General features: G+C 53.0%; 5 protein-coding genes across 5 annotated transcripts; 3 read left to right on the top strand and 2 right to left on the bottom strand.

Moving 5' to 3' along the window:
* Positions 1-2,054: 2,054 nt before the first annotated feature.
* Positions 2,055-3,203, top strand: BBK36DRAFT_1118903 (ZIP zinc/iron transport family; the record flags this gene model as incomplete). Its single annotated transcript, XM_024890527.1, has 2 exons — positions 2,055-2,609; positions 2,670-3,203. The coding sequence occupies 2 exons, from the start codon at positions 2,055-2,057 to the stop codon at positions 3,201-3,203; spliced, it is 1,089 nt and encodes a 362-aa protein (XP_024749555.1).
* Positions 3,204-3,549: 346 nt separating this feature from the next.
* On the bottom strand, positions 3,550-4,803 carry BBK36DRAFT_1119718 (GroES-like protein; the record flags this gene model as incomplete). Its single annotated transcript, XM_024890619.1, has 3 exons — positions 3,550-4,206; positions 4,290-4,413; positions 4,526-4,803. 3 exons carry the CDS (start codon positions 4,801-4,803, stop codon positions 3,550-3,552), a joined length of 1,059 nt encoding a protein of 352 aa, XP_024749554.1.
* Positions 4,804-6,321: 1,518 nt separating this feature from the next.
* On the bottom strand, positions 6,322-8,352 carry BBK36DRAFT_1159280 (FAD/NAD(P)-binding domain-containing protein; the record flags this gene model as incomplete). Its single annotated transcript, XM_024894185.1, has 2 exons — positions 6,322-7,874; positions 8,346-8,352. 2 exons carry the CDS (start codon positions 8,350-8,352, stop codon positions 6,322-6,324), a joined length of 1,560 nt encoding a protein of 519 aa, XP_024749553.1.
* Positions 8,353-9,109: 757 nt separating this feature from the next.
* On the top strand, positions 9,110-11,311 carry BBK36DRAFT_1135341 (MFS general substrate transporter; the record flags this gene model as incomplete). The annotated part of the gene is made up of 9 exons (XM_024892612.1): positions 9,110-9,165; positions 9,239-9,259; positions 9,328-9,522; positions 9,733-9,796; positions 9,833-10,038; positions 10,091-10,150; positions 10,208-10,828; positions 10,974-11,025; positions 11,076-11,311. The coding sequence occupies exons 3-9, from the start codon at positions 9,328-9,330 to the stop codon at positions 11,306-11,308; spliced, it is 1,431 nt and encodes a 476-aa protein (XP_024749552.1). The 5' UTR covers positions 9,110-9,165; positions 9,239-9,259.
* Positions 11,312-12,189: 878 nt separating this feature from the next.
* On the top strand, positions 12,190-13,738 carry BBK36DRAFT_4484 (FAD-binding domain-containing protein; the record flags this gene model as incomplete). Its single annotated transcript, XM_024898084.1, has 2 exons — positions 12,190-13,165; positions 13,236-13,738. The coding sequence occupies 2 exons, from the start codon at positions 12,190-12,192 to the stop codon at positions 13,736-13,738; spliced, it is 1,479 nt and encodes a 492-aa protein (XP_024749551.1).
* Positions 13,739-14,167: the final 429 nt, after the last annotated feature.

Raw genomic sequence — 14,167 nt, 5'->3', positions numbered from 1 at the left:
AGAAAACTTTTTTACCCGTTCTGCTTCCTTTAAAACGGAAATAACTGCCATACCGCTCTGACCTCTATGTGGTATTTGAGTAGTGGGCTCGGGAGTTGTTTGATGCCTCGGTCTCTGTCTAGAGACCTCGAGTCTGAGACACGGCAGTGCTTGAGCGAAACGATGTTTGCCCAAGAATATTGGGCCAAGATGCTGTAGAAATATGGGATACAGAGGGTATTAGCACATAGTTTTAATGGCAGATAATCAGACGTCTATGCGACGGCGAATGACCAAGGCGACTCAGATGGCCCCCCACGGCACACAACATCCAAGCAATCCGCGGGCCACAGAAACGTATGTACGATTCCACACCACCTCGACCAGTTTGCACCGAACCCTGTCGGACCATTTGATCCCCCTTTGAGGCACTATTTGCATTCATTACTCCATGGAATCCATCCTGTGCCACCAGGCTCCGCGTCTGTGTCTCCGGCCAACCCCCCTCCCACCGCTCTTCCACGACCTCGAAGACTCGTCGCCGGACACAACCAGAGCAATGTCACGGACTGGAAAACTCTGTTTCAACCTCTTGTCGTATTATCAACCAGCATTGCACAGACGCTGTACTTCAGAGTAACTCGCAACGCTCTGGCCACGAGGCAAGGGTACACACAGACAATGAACCCTTCTTACACGGCAGAAGAAAAGGTCCGCTGCCGCTTTCCGAAGAATGGCATTCGACTGACAGACTGACTGACCAGGGGAGTGAAAACATTTTCACCTTCTGCACCTGTTTGATGGAGTCTGGCAACCTGTGATAATATCAATTTCCCACTGAAAACCCACGTTGGATGGCTTGCCTGTAATTTGCCGAGCTGCCATTGGCCAACAAGCCACCATCAGCACCAAGGCGGCCATCAAGGTTCTCACCACCACGGGGACCTAAACTTTTATAAGCCTTTTATGCGTGTAACCATCAAGGTTCTCAGCCGCACTGGCCGAGAAGAGGAGAAGGAGGAAGAAGACGAAGAAATGACGCTCAAGATGGAAAATCGAAGGAGAAAAAATACAGAAAAAGAGAGAGGAACAGAGTTCGAAAATACAGTTGTTTGTTGCCACGATGAGAAGAATTGTCTGAGACAAGCATCCACTTTGCCGCTTTTCTTTTTCTTCCGTCTTGGTTCTTTTCGTGTTTGTTGCTTCGGTCCAGCCTCTCATGCACATTGTGTCTTAGTCTTCTGGCGGTGGAGAAGAACTTAGATGCCGCCAACAGCACATGGGAAGAGGGACAAGAGAAAAGTCTAAATATACAATCAAAATTTCAAAAGTAGCTGGCGGGAGTGTCTCACCCTCGAGGCCACGCACATGGCCTTGGCCAGAAACAGACGGCCCCTTGCATAGCTGCTCACCCCGCCTCGACCATAATCAACTCAAATCATTCATCCGTGAACACAAAGAAAAGGAGGCCAGCTGCGTCTTGCTCCTGTTCCTGTTCCATCTCACCTACTTCAAGTCAAGTTGTACTCCGTATGTCCCTCCTCCTCGGCGTTCTAGTCTGCATGTGGCCCAACCACCCTGGCCACCACCCTGGCCATCATGGTTCTCGTGCTACTCGCCTGAGATATCAAAACCTGCGCCTACTAACGACTGACTATAGATAAAAGACCCAGGGTCTCGGCGAGACCATCCGTGCGCTCCAATAGCAGCCTGGCATATCCCGAGGCCATCTCCACCCCAGAGAGGACTCGAGGCCCGTTTGCTCGACGGTTGGCCAGCCTTGCTGCTGGCATGCGGGAGGCTGAGCCGCTGCTCTGCCTACTGATTTGCCCGGGGCGTTCTGGTCGAGGGATCCAGTGGAGCCTGGCGTTGGCACACACTCGCCTTGCATCTGCCTTCAAATAAGCCTGGAACCCAACCTTTCGGACATTTTCCCTCCCCTTCTCTTCTCTCTTCTCTCTCCTTTTTTCTTCACCACCATCACGTCTCTTCATCACATCCCTTCATCACATTCCAGCACCCATCTGCAGCTCTGACACTGCCTTCATTATCGGGACGTCTCATCTGCTACCACCATGGCGGACGACTTCAACCCCAACTCTGTCGACCTCGACACGGCTGACCCCAAGGACATCATCTGCTACCTCAATGCCGGCGACAACGAGTACAACGGACACCTGGGCCTCCGTGTCTCGGCTCTCTTCGTCATCCTCGTCACCTCCACGGCAACGACTCTCTTCCCTGTCCTGGCCACGCGCGTCCGCCGCCTTCGTATCCCCCTCTATGTGTACCTCTTCGCCCGCTACTTTGGCGCCGGTGTCATCATTGCCACTGCCTTCATCCATCTCCTTGAGCCTGCCTATGAAGAGATTGGCCCCGGCACCTGCGTTGGCATGACCGGTGGCTGGGCTGAATACACCTGGCCTCCTGCCATCGCCATGGCCTCCGCCATGATCATCTTCCTCCTGGACTTCTTGGCCGAGTACCACGTCGACAGGAAGTACAAGATGGCCCACGTTCAGGTCGAGGGAACCATCACCACCGGCGGCCACAGCCACCACGACCACCAGGGCCTTCACTCTGCTGACCAGGACGGCGCCATCCCTCCCAACCGGAAGACCGCTGAGCGCGTTCCCGATGCCGCCACCAGCGACAAGGGCACCCCCTCCAACGACACCTTTGACGTCGAGGAGCTCAAGAACATTGAGGGCGACAACCAGCAGGCGGCTATAGGCTTCCAGTCTCAGATCGCCGCGTTCCTGATCCTCGAGTTCGGCGTCCTCTTCCACAGCGTCATCATCGGCCTCAACCTCGGCGTCGTCGGCGACGAGTTCAAGACCCTGTACCCCGTCATTGTCTTCCACCAGGCCTTTGAGGGCCTGGGTATCGGCGCCCGCCTCAGCGTCATCCCCTTCCCCAAGCACCTCCGCTGGATGCCCTGGGCCCTGTGCCTCGCCTACGGCCTGACGACCCCCCTCGCCATCGCCATTGGCCTTGGCGTCCGCACCACCTACAACAGCGGCTCGTTCACGGCCAACGTCGTGTCGGGCGTCCTCGATGCCACCTCTGCCGGCATCCTCATCTACACCGGCTTCGTCGAGATGATTGCCCGCGACTTCCTCTTCAACCCCTACCGCACCCAGGACAAGAAGCGTCTGACATTCATGCTTGTCTCGCTCTACCTCGGCTGCGCCATCATGGCTCTCCTGGGCAAGTGGGCTTAAGTCAACAAGACTGAGAGAAGGATCTCTGCGAACAGAACAAAAAAAACGGTGATTGGGACGGCTAAGATACCCTTTGATGATGAAAAAGTGTGTATGCGCTGGCATGCAGGGAATTGGGAGAAACGGGAAAAAACTATATAGTATACACCAGTGTGTATCTCGGAGGAGGATTTTAACTTGATGGTTAGGTTGCATTAATCTTCAACGCTTGACGTTGACACTTTTAGACCGAACATGCATTTGCGGCGCTCTCAGCTAGACTAGGTAGTATTGGTGAAACTTGATTCATCTAAGTTCTCATATCCGTCGTACATTACTATGCTATATGCTGTGTGACGCCATCCTTTCAAATCGTGTAGATGAGCTTCACGCCGCTGACCCTATCGTTCCTCAGCTCATCCAAGCCCTTCAAAACGCCCTCAAGCCCGCTTCCACCGCGGTTCACCTCGATCCTCGCCGGCTTGACCTTGCCCTCCCGGTACAGCTGCTCCGTCAAATCGCGCCACTCCTTTGCAAACTCGTTATCCTCCGCACTGCCCTCGGACCTGTCGCCATACCGCTCATACGGCTTGCCAAAGATGGAGTACCCCAGCGTCCGCGACACCTCAATGTTGGGGTTAATCGAGTGCACGACCGCCGTGTCGATGCCCAGCAGCATGCCCAGCTTGCCGCCCTCGTCGGACAGCGCGCCCGCGCAGATCTTGGCCGACTCCTTGAGCGAGATGCAGTCCCACGCGACTTTCAGCTTATCGCCCGCCGCGGCGCGGATGTCGTCCACGACGGTGGGCGAGCGGTAGTCGAAGACGGCGTCGGCGCCGAGCGACTTGAGGTACTCAAAGTTGTGCGGGCGCGCCGTGGTGATGACCTTGTAGCCGGAGAGCTTGGCGAACTGGATGCCGAGGATGCCCGAGGCGGTGCTGCCGCCGTAGATGAGGATGGGCTCGGGGGTGGGCAGGGGGTCTGAGGGGAGGGCGAGCTTGAGGCTTTGGTAGAGGCCTTGGCCCTGTTTCGATGATAGTTAGTTGGATGAGTTTTGAGATTTGCTTCAGATGAGAGGAGGGTTAGGGAGAGAGAGAGTGGACGTACGACTGTGAAGGTTGAGATGCCGAGGGAGGCGCCTTCTTCGTCGCTGAAGGGGTTGTGGAATTGGACGTCTGCTTGGCTGATGCAGTATTCGGCGTACGAGCCGTCTTCGTGCTCAACGGCGTTTCTGCAGATATGTCAGTCTCTCTCATTCGTACGACATCTTTGTATATAGGTGATAGGGTGATGCAGCTTGTCAGGATTTGACAAGATGAGTTGCAACAAGGGGTGAGACTCACAGTCCAGGGTTCATGCCCGCAATCCGATCCCCAACCTTGAAGTTGTCCACGCCCGCCCCGACGGCGACGACCTCGCCCGCAAAGTCGCACCCGCTCCTCGCGCCAATGGTCTTGGGGTCTTCGTTGTCGATGGACTTCCAATCCGTGGGGTTGATGGCGACGGCCTTTGTCTTGACGAGCACGAAGCCGTCGCGGAGCTTGGGGAGGGGCACTTCTTCGATGGCGACCTTGCCGGTGGCCTTTTTGACGATGGCCTTTGTTGTCTGGGGAAGCGTCATTGTGTGTGTGTGTTGGTTTTGGGGTAGGTGTGAGATGGTTTGGGATAGTTGAGTTGGGTATAATTTTGTTGGAGATGGAATGGAATTGTTGTGAGAGGATTTTGATTGAAGTTGTCTCCGGGGCGTGTCTACGATTTATATAGCTTTTTTCCCATTGATAGGGGCGTGGGGAGGACCAGACTGGGGATGCCGCCTTCTTGGTGGATCAGTCCGTCACTCATACATAGGTATGCAACTCCGATATCCACATTTGACAAAGCCAAGTCTCTTCTGAGTTGCGTGATTCTAGAACTAACACTACCTTAGGTACTAAGGCATGGGAAAAGGGGGGAGCTAGATCGGGAATCGACCTTGACCCGGCCCGTAGTTTCACGGCTTTTGTCTCAACTCTGATGACATCGCGTTTTCGGCATCTTGTGTCACTGTTGTCTTGATTCGGTAATTGTCAAAGTGGCCAGTCAGAAGGCTGCGCTAGGCGACTCTTGTGCTAAGATGAACAATTTACCCCGGATCTCTTCGGTATTTCTTCCAGAACTGTCTGCTTGTTGACACTTGACACTAATGCGGCGTTGCTTGAGAGGTGAGGCTTGTTCCAAGGTTTTTATTGGCACGTGGAGATGAGTTTGTGTGTTGTGGCTAAAAGGTGTTGACGTCGACTCGTTCAAGTGCGGCAGAAGTTGCCGATTTTCTTTCATAGGGCAATGGATGGGTTAGTAATGCTTCAAGTTGCCAACTCCATAACTACTGAGGAGCCATGTCGTGCATGACAAATTGAGACCCCTGGATGAAAATCTCCATCTACTATTATTAAGTTGTCAGAAGTCAATCTGGGTCAGCCACTTTGATACTAATCACACGATTCATACATTTGTACTATTAGTACTCACCAGACTTTATCTCCTAAAGTTCGTTCGGCGATTCGGCAACGAAGTGGCACAACCTGCAAATTGAGGGGCGGTTTCTTTTTATTTCCAGAATGTCAGATTATTCCCTTGCCGAGATTTCTCCTACTTGTGATACAGTACAAACTTCAACTTGATAGTTCTTTGTCTTGCCTCAGCAAACTTTTCCTTATAGGGAACTGGGGCGGGTTTCGATGGCCGAGGTCTGGGAGTGTCTATCGAGTTCTGCTGCATTCCGGAGCAATGGTTCCCCTTTTTGCTGTCTTTGTAATTTTTGCGTCATGGGGGCTCCGCTCTAGACCAGATGCTGAGGGGAATCACACTCAATGACATGCAGTTTGAGCTACGAGAGCTATAGAGTTGAGTGGTTATACTAGTGCTACTGAATCTTCTATCACTAATACTTCCGAGGTACGATGTATACCATGGACTGGAAATGACTTTTGTTCAATAATCAACAAAGATTGAAGCAACCAAATCAGCCGTCCTGTGTTCATCCCATGATGAACGCGGCATTGCTTCTCTGTGATGCGTAATCCTCTGTGCTCGTGTAAGGTAGCATGAGATCCAGACATGGACATGTCATCGCCAGCTGAAAGCGCACAACCAACCGCCTTCAGAACCGCGAAATGTCCCGCCCAAACACCCACGACACGAACCAATACACGGGCACCATCATCTTATTCCGCAAGCTCATGCTCCTCGTCAGATACGCCCCCCGCCACACGACCCAGGCAACCCATCCCCGCAGCTCGTCGGCAGAGCTCTGGTGAATCGCCTTCCAGCCGCCGAGGTAGGTCAGCGTGCCCCAGTTGCGGAACTTGAACGGCTTCCAGGCGCTGCCGACGTCGACCGCGTCGAGCGAGCCGTTTTGCGTCGCCTTGTTGAGCTGCTTGGCGAGGTATCCGGCCTGCTGGGCGGCTACCTGTGCTGTTTTCGGGAGCGACCGGTCGCCCTCGTTGACTGCGCAGTCGCCAATGACGAAGACGTCGGGCATGACGGGCTTTGATGATGTGCCACCGGCAGCGGCGGCGGCGTCATGAGGTTGTGAGGTTTCACTGTCGGTTATACGAGCACGAAGGTAAGCGTCGGTGAGGATGCCGCCTGTTTTGGCGTCTTTCACGAGACGGTGAGGTCGAGCGTCTTCTGGCTTCTGCAGCTCCTTGTCCTGGGCGACGGCAAACTCTTTGCCGACCAAATGTTCCACAAAGGGATTCTGCATCAGCCCCGTGCTCCAGACGACCAGCCCGGCGTTGACCTCGTCGCTGTACTCCTTGATCTTGATGCTCATCCCACCGTGTGCACTCCCGAGAAGTCCATCAGCTATCCTCACGCGCTCCAGGTGGTGCTCAGTCCTGACCTGGATGCCCTGCCGCGCAAACGTATCCATGGCATACTGCGCCAGCGCCTGGTCAAACATGGGCAACACCTTGGGCGCGATGTCGTACACCGTGATGCGGACCAGCGGCACCAGCTCGGGATACAGCTTCTTCAGATCCTCGTGGATCAGGTCGTGCAGTTCTGCCGCAAACTCGATCCCCGTGGGACCGCCGCCGACAATGACGAAGTGAAGCAGCGATCGCTTGTCGGCCTCTGAGAGCGAGCCCTTTGCGACATGCGTGTCGCTGCTGTCGGCGGGAGTCGGATATGAACACTGTTCGAAGAGGGAGAGGACTCGTAGTCGGATGCGTCGCGCGTCGCCCACGTCTCGTAGGAAATGTGCATGTTCCCTCACCCCGGGGATGCCAAAGGTCTGGCTGTAGGCTCCCACGGCGATGACGAGCTTGTCATACTCGACATCAAAGACTTCGCCTTTCTTGGCCGCTTCCTTCTTGACTGCTTCCTTCTTTACAGGTACCGTTGAAGATTGCAGTTCACTGGGAAGGCCGTCGACGGCATTGGCCTCGACCCGGATGACCTTTTGGGAGAAGTCGACATCGTCGGCCCAGCCTTGGTAGAAGCGCACGCCTCCGGGTAGACGCCGGACAGGCTCGAGCACGGCTCTGAATTCGAGTGTTCCGACGGACGTAGAGGCCAGAAGAGGCGTGAAGACAAAGTAACCGCGGGGAGAGATGACGATGCGGTCGAATTTGGCTGGGTCGAGGGTGCGGGCGAAGCTATATCCCGCCCATCCGGAGCCCAGTATCACGACTTTTTGCCTCTTGTTGTCTACGAGGAATAGGAGTCAGACTTGCAGGTTATGGCTTTTCGCAATTATAGACTTGAAGATACCTTGCTTTGATAGTGCCTGAATGCTATAACATCTCGAACACCCGCTGGTGCTTCGGACAAGGCGGGTGCAGGCTTTACCGAGGTTAGCTCGTCGTGCTGGGCGTGTGAGTGTACGCAGATTGTATGTGGTCCGACACATTGAGGCACTTGACGCCATGTTCACTTATCGGAAGGGCAATTGGATTTATTATCAAACAAACATTGGCTTATTAAATTCAGAACAAGAAGGATTTTTTTTATATCACTTTCTCGGCGCGTCAGCTTGATGTCGGCGTGGCGTCAGCTCCATAGTAGGCTCAAATTACTCACCTCTGTTATTTCGCCTCCCGGTTTCACCCTATGGCCCATAGAATGTGGACTCCTGAGATTCGCAGTGAGTTATTTTCACGGTGTAGATTTGAGATGAACCATTCATCTCGAATCTTTGTACAGTTATGAAGTCGACCTCCATGTAGTGAGATGCTCGTATTTACTCAGCTTGAAGCGGCTTATGTGCCTCGGCAGACGACATGAAGCCCCATGCAGGTACGGACGGCCTTTTCATACAAGTTCTTACATACACACACAACCACACATCCCTACCGTACCCAGGCAGATCCCTCATTTAGCCCGCTCTTCATCTCACAGCTCTTGAACGACCATGAGCCTCGTCGAAACCACCTCGATTTGATTGCCGTCCTCATATCATTTCCCCGCGGTTCGTCGTTGCTATCTTCAGCAGTGGGGTCAATGCATGCCCGAGATACGACCAGGTCCATCCCGGCAATATTGGGCCATTGATACCAGTTGTTTCCGACGGCTCAGTATCAAGTAGCACGCACACGACGATCTCCGCGTCACCGGCTATTAGTTGCTGTTCTAGTTTCGGTATCATACCTATCTCCTCCTTGCCTCCCCCACACTTTGGTGTAACGGGGATACGATACCGAAGCTCAGATGCCTGTTTGATATCTCCTCCTCCTCCTCCGCAGACGGAGAACGATATCTGCAGACAAGGCAAACCCAGTGCCCTCATTCAGCTGTAGCCCCATGCACTAATGCCGTGCTCAATTGCCTGATATCAGATTTGATATCGGGTGACTTCCGGCAGCACGCAAATCCCCATCTTGTCAAGTCATGTCTTATCTATTTGCTGCGAGATCATCCATCTTCCTGGTAAGGCATATACATAGTGTACAGGGATTATTATCAGTGAGAGAGCGGGGTTCGGCCTATAGGTATGCGAGCAACCCCAACGTTCGAGACATACATACAACAGGAGAAGGTAGTAGTAGTCTATTAGATCGGCCAGCTCTCAATGATTTAATAGGCCTGCTGTTCCCCTTTCTCTTTGAAGGCCGTACTAGTATCATTTTGTTACCTGTGAACTGTTTGCCTTGTGTGGTTGAAAATGGCTGCCGACAAGACGGAGAAGCTCGATCTTGAGCAGACGCCGACGCTGGCGGTTGCGGAAAAGGGCGAACTTGTTCAGATCGATGCTGATGAGGCACTTAACGCCATTGCTGGTCTGGATGCGGCCGCTTTTCACCTTGATGAGGAGACGGAGCGGCGGTTACTGCGCAAGATTGATTGGAACCTCATGCCTGTAAGTTAACACATCTACAGGACTTTTGACCTTTACCCCCAAACTAACGATGCTCGTTCTGCAGCTCATGTGTCTTGTTTATGGCCTCAATTACCTCGATAGTATGTCAGCTCAAACTCAGAAAGTGTGCTGCACTTTTAACAACTTTTGATAGAAACGACACTATCCTATGCGAGCATCATGGGGCTGAAAGAAGACCTCAAGCTCAAGGGCGACAACTACCAATGGCTGTCGAGTCTGTTCTACTTTGGTAAGCATCCCCGAATGAACACCAGTCGCGATGCAATCTAACAATCCGTGTCTGGCGAAGGATATCTGGGCTGGGAGTTTCCGACGAACCGTCTGTTGCAGCGGTTTCCTCTCGCCAAGTACTCCGCCTTCAACATCATCATGTGGGGAATCGTCCTGTCTCTCTTTGCTACCACGGAGAACTTTGGGGGAGCTGTTGTCATTCGACTGTTTTTGGGGATCTTTGAGGCAGCTGTGACGCCCGGCTTCGCCTTGTTCGTGTCTCAGGTATGCTTTGATGCACTGATAGGAGCATACGGATACTGACGCAGCTGCGTAGTGGTACACCAAGAAAGAACAGGGCTTTAGAACGGGTATATGGTTCAGCTTCAACGGCTGGGTATGGCTTATAGTTAGCCTTATTTCGTCGTAAGTGCCAATGCTGATTGTTTTGTAGGCCCAGATATTTGGCGGCTTGGTAGCATACGGCTTCGCCCACGGCGCCTCGACCTACGGCTTCTCCATCGCCCCCTGGAAGGCAATCTTTGTCTTCACCGGCGTCCTGACGAGCACCATTGGCATCATCTTCCTCTTCATCATGCCCGACAACCAGCTCAACGCAAGATTCCTCACCAAAGAAGAGCGCCTCCTAGCCATTCAGCGGATCAAGGTCAACGAGCAAGGCATCGGCAACAAGCACTTCAAGTGGTACCAGGTCAAAGAGGCCCTTACCGATCCCGCCATCTGGGCCTTTGTCTTTTATGCGCTCGTCGCGGATATTCCGAATGGGGGCATCTCCAACTTCTTCAGCCAGCTGATTGTCTCATTTGGGTATACGCCGGAGCAGAGCCTGCTGTACGGAACGCCGGGTGGAGCGGTTGAGGTTATCGCTCTGTTGCTCTGCGGTTACTTGGGTGATCGCATGGGGAGTCGAATCTTGGTGTGCATGTCGGGGCTTGTGGTGTCGATGATTGGGGTGATTATGATTGTCGCCATTCCATTGGACAGGCCTGTCGGTCGACTGGTTGGCTACTATCTCACTCAGGTAAATCGCCAATTGCTGAAGATGAAGCTCAATGTGAACCGGGCTAACGGCATACCAGGCGAGCCCAACGCCTTTTGTTGCGCTGTTGTCCTTGATCTCTACCAATGTGGCTGGTGAGTACAGGACGATTGAAGCTTTCATATCAAATACTAACACATGAGCAGGATGGACCAAAAAGACAACCGTGGCAGCAATGTATCTGGTTGCATACTGTGTCGGGAACATTATCGGTAGGAGTGCATCAAACATTCGATTGACGGCGATATTAACTCCTTTCCAGGACCGCAGACTTTCCGTCCGGAAGATGCACCGCAGTATCGGCCGGCCGAGATCACCATCCTGGTCTGCTGGGGCACTTGCCTCCTTGATCTTGCTTTCATCTGGTGGTGGTACCGGCGACAGAATTACAAGAAGAGTCTTGTTCGGGCGGATCCGTCTTATACCAAGGTTGAGAACCAGGAGTTTCTCGACATGACGGATAAGGAGAATGCGGAATTCCAATACTCTTTGTGATGGACTAGGATGAACACTATATATGTGTACCATGTGAACATAGAACAGACCCCAAGATGTGATTCATGCGTCAAGTTCCCTTTATGTATTTAGTCTTCATGTTCAAAGTGACTATTAGCGCAACTGCCAGCAGTTGTTCCACAAGTCTAGAGAATCACTCTTTATTCTCGGATGTGTTCCACGTTGCTGGGGCCTCTGCTGTCGCTTTGCGAGTCGTAGTAGTAAGCCCTATAACCATATAGTTTAGTTTACAACTCATGTAAGACGATATTGCCTAACCGACTTGAACGGCGGTGTCAGATCTTCCAATCAGCACTCTTTTAACAATAGCTTCCATCCGCCTGAGAGAACTTTCCCCGAACCCTGTCATCTTCGTAGCCTGAGTCCTCACCTTTCAACTCGTTGGCCATGAGAAAGCTAATGAAAAACCTCCATGAAAGCTCGGTTTTAATAACCCCTTGAGCATTTCTCCGATCTTTTGCTTGTCAGTCATCTGCACCTATTTTCTCACCCGCAGGTTGGGCAGTCACCCAACTAATGAGGTGCAAACAACGAATGCATTTCTCACGACCGCCAACTCCGCTTACACTTTGGAACGTTCAGACGGGTATAAGTTGCAATGAACCCGGCCTTTTAAGATATTTTCCGTCTCCCGAAAGTCTTATAATATCGGTGTGGCAAACGTCAGCTCAGATGCTGGCCCGATGGACGGTCCTCAACCTCAACCTACATGAAGCTGTATCCATCGTCTTTCCTTCGAGACTATAAAGGCCACCTATCCGGATGCGAGATATTGAGAACTGTTTCGTTCAAGAGTATTAAGACTCCAGCACGAGACACCCGCTTGCCCTTCACCGAGTTCAAAAGATTTGATTGAGACAATGGCTTCCATCACCGCTGGCCCCGAGTATTACACCCCGCCTCCCCCGGGAGCTTCTTCCACAGCAGCGATAGAGCAAGATGCACCAGCTCTCCTCGACTTGCACCGTCAACTCCCCAATCTTCACATTTACACCGCTTCCTCCCCCGACTTTGACATCCTGAACAGGGTCAATGACAGATCCATCACCACTCTCCCTCTCGCTACCGTCCGCCCAACAGATGAAGCCCAGGTCGCAGCAGCCGTGCGCTACATTGCCCAAAACGGCCTGACATTGGCCATTCGCAACTCCGGAGCAGACCAGGGCGGTCGAAGCCGCGCCTATGGACCAAAGGACGTCTCTCTCGACGTCCGCTCCATGACCAAGATGGTGCTTTCCGCTGATCGAAGCTCGCTGACGGTTGACGGAGGCGTCGCGGGAGGAAACGTGGCGAAATTCCTGGATAGCTTTGGACTTGCTACACCTACGGCATTTTCCCCCGCGGTTGGCTACGTCGGATGGGCCTGTGGCGGCGGCTACAGCTCCTTGAACGGCATCATGGGCTTGGGCGTGGACAACATCCTCAGCGGAAGGGTTGTCTTGGCCGATGGGCGTGTTATGGACACGGACGACGCCGACTGCGATCCGGATCTCCTGTGGGCTCTTCGTGGAGGCGGTGCTGGGATCGTGGGCGTCGTCTCTTCGCTTCGGATTCGTTGTCATCGGCGTCCGGATGTATTGGCCGGGGTTGTCCTCTTTCCTCTCGAGGAGACGCCTCAGATTGCCAAGCAATTGAATGAGTTGTATGCGTGGAAGAAGCCACCGAAGTTTGCGGGTGATGCAGCTGTTTTCAAACGGGCTGGTATGGACGCGGCTTGCTTTTCCTTCCTTTTCCACTGGTCTCTGGAGGAGGATCGGAGTGATCTCGATGAGGCGAAGGATTACGTCGAGCGTATCGCGAAGATGGGAACCGTCCTCGTGAACACCGTCAGAGAAAGTAAGCTCATACTAACAAGTTGCTCAAACATTTTGCAGACGATAAGCAAAAGCTGACACGTCAAAAACAGCCACGCCATACGGCTTTATTTCGACAATGACTGAGATCCGCCTCTACGAAGAGCTCGTCTTCATCAAGAAGCAAATCTCGGTACCCGGCTGGTCAGAGGAACTCGGCCGCATCATATCCGAGCCGCTCCCGACGGCCTCGTCCAACATCATCATGCACGACAGCCACGGCGCCGGAACGCGAGCCTCTGGAGCCGCCCTCGAGGAGAACGCCGCTTTCCAGAACCGCGAGCCGCATCTGATGTTTGGCTTCTTCCCGTCCGCGCATCCTGATGATAAGGAGGGGATGAAAGTGGGACGAGCGTGGGCGGACAGGCTGTTTGATGGGATCAAAAAGGCTGGGCTTGCTATGCCTTCGCACTACATTAACTTTGCGTCGCCTGAGAAGGGGGACGGGTTGTTGTATTACGGACCGGAGGCCATTGTTCGGATTAGGGCGGTGAAGCGGCGACTTGATCCGTCCAACTTGTTTGCCAAGAGTACGCCTGATATCGCGGAGATATAGATCTTTCCTGGCATATGGCTGTTTTCGTGTCTCTAGTCTCTAGGCGTCTTGCATCCATCTTCGTGCAAGTTTGGCAATGGATATGTCCCTGCAAGCTGATACATAACGCAATTGATGTTCAACATGTATGCAATTCAGGGCAGTGATTGAATGTCACTGAATTCATTGTGGTACGTTGCACTAACTCTCGTAATACCTCGCCTCCCGGGATTATCATGGGGATTTGCATGCGGGGAAGCAACTCGATCGTCAGCTTCGTCAAAGGCAAGCTGGTGCTGACATGCTCTTCAGCGATGCTTCTAACGTGAATATTGCTTCCGAACCAACTAACGAGGCCGATGCTGCGATAAAAGCATCCATTCCTGCTTCAGACCAGCCCGAAGTTGATGGACTAGGAATCTATCGGAGAATTCATCTCACCTAAGAGCC

Source organism: Trichoderma citrinoviride, assembly GCF_003025115.1.
Source record: "Trichoderma citrinoviride strain TUCIM 6016 unplaced genomic scaffold BBK36scaffold_7, whole genome shotgun sequence".
Classification (NCBI taxonomy): Eukaryota; Fungi; Ascomycota; class Sordariomycetes; order Hypocreales; family Hypocreaceae; genus Trichoderma; species Trichoderma citrinoviride.
Note: the sequence above shows the minus strand (reverse complement) of the source record. Positions and strands in the feature narration are given on the sequence as shown.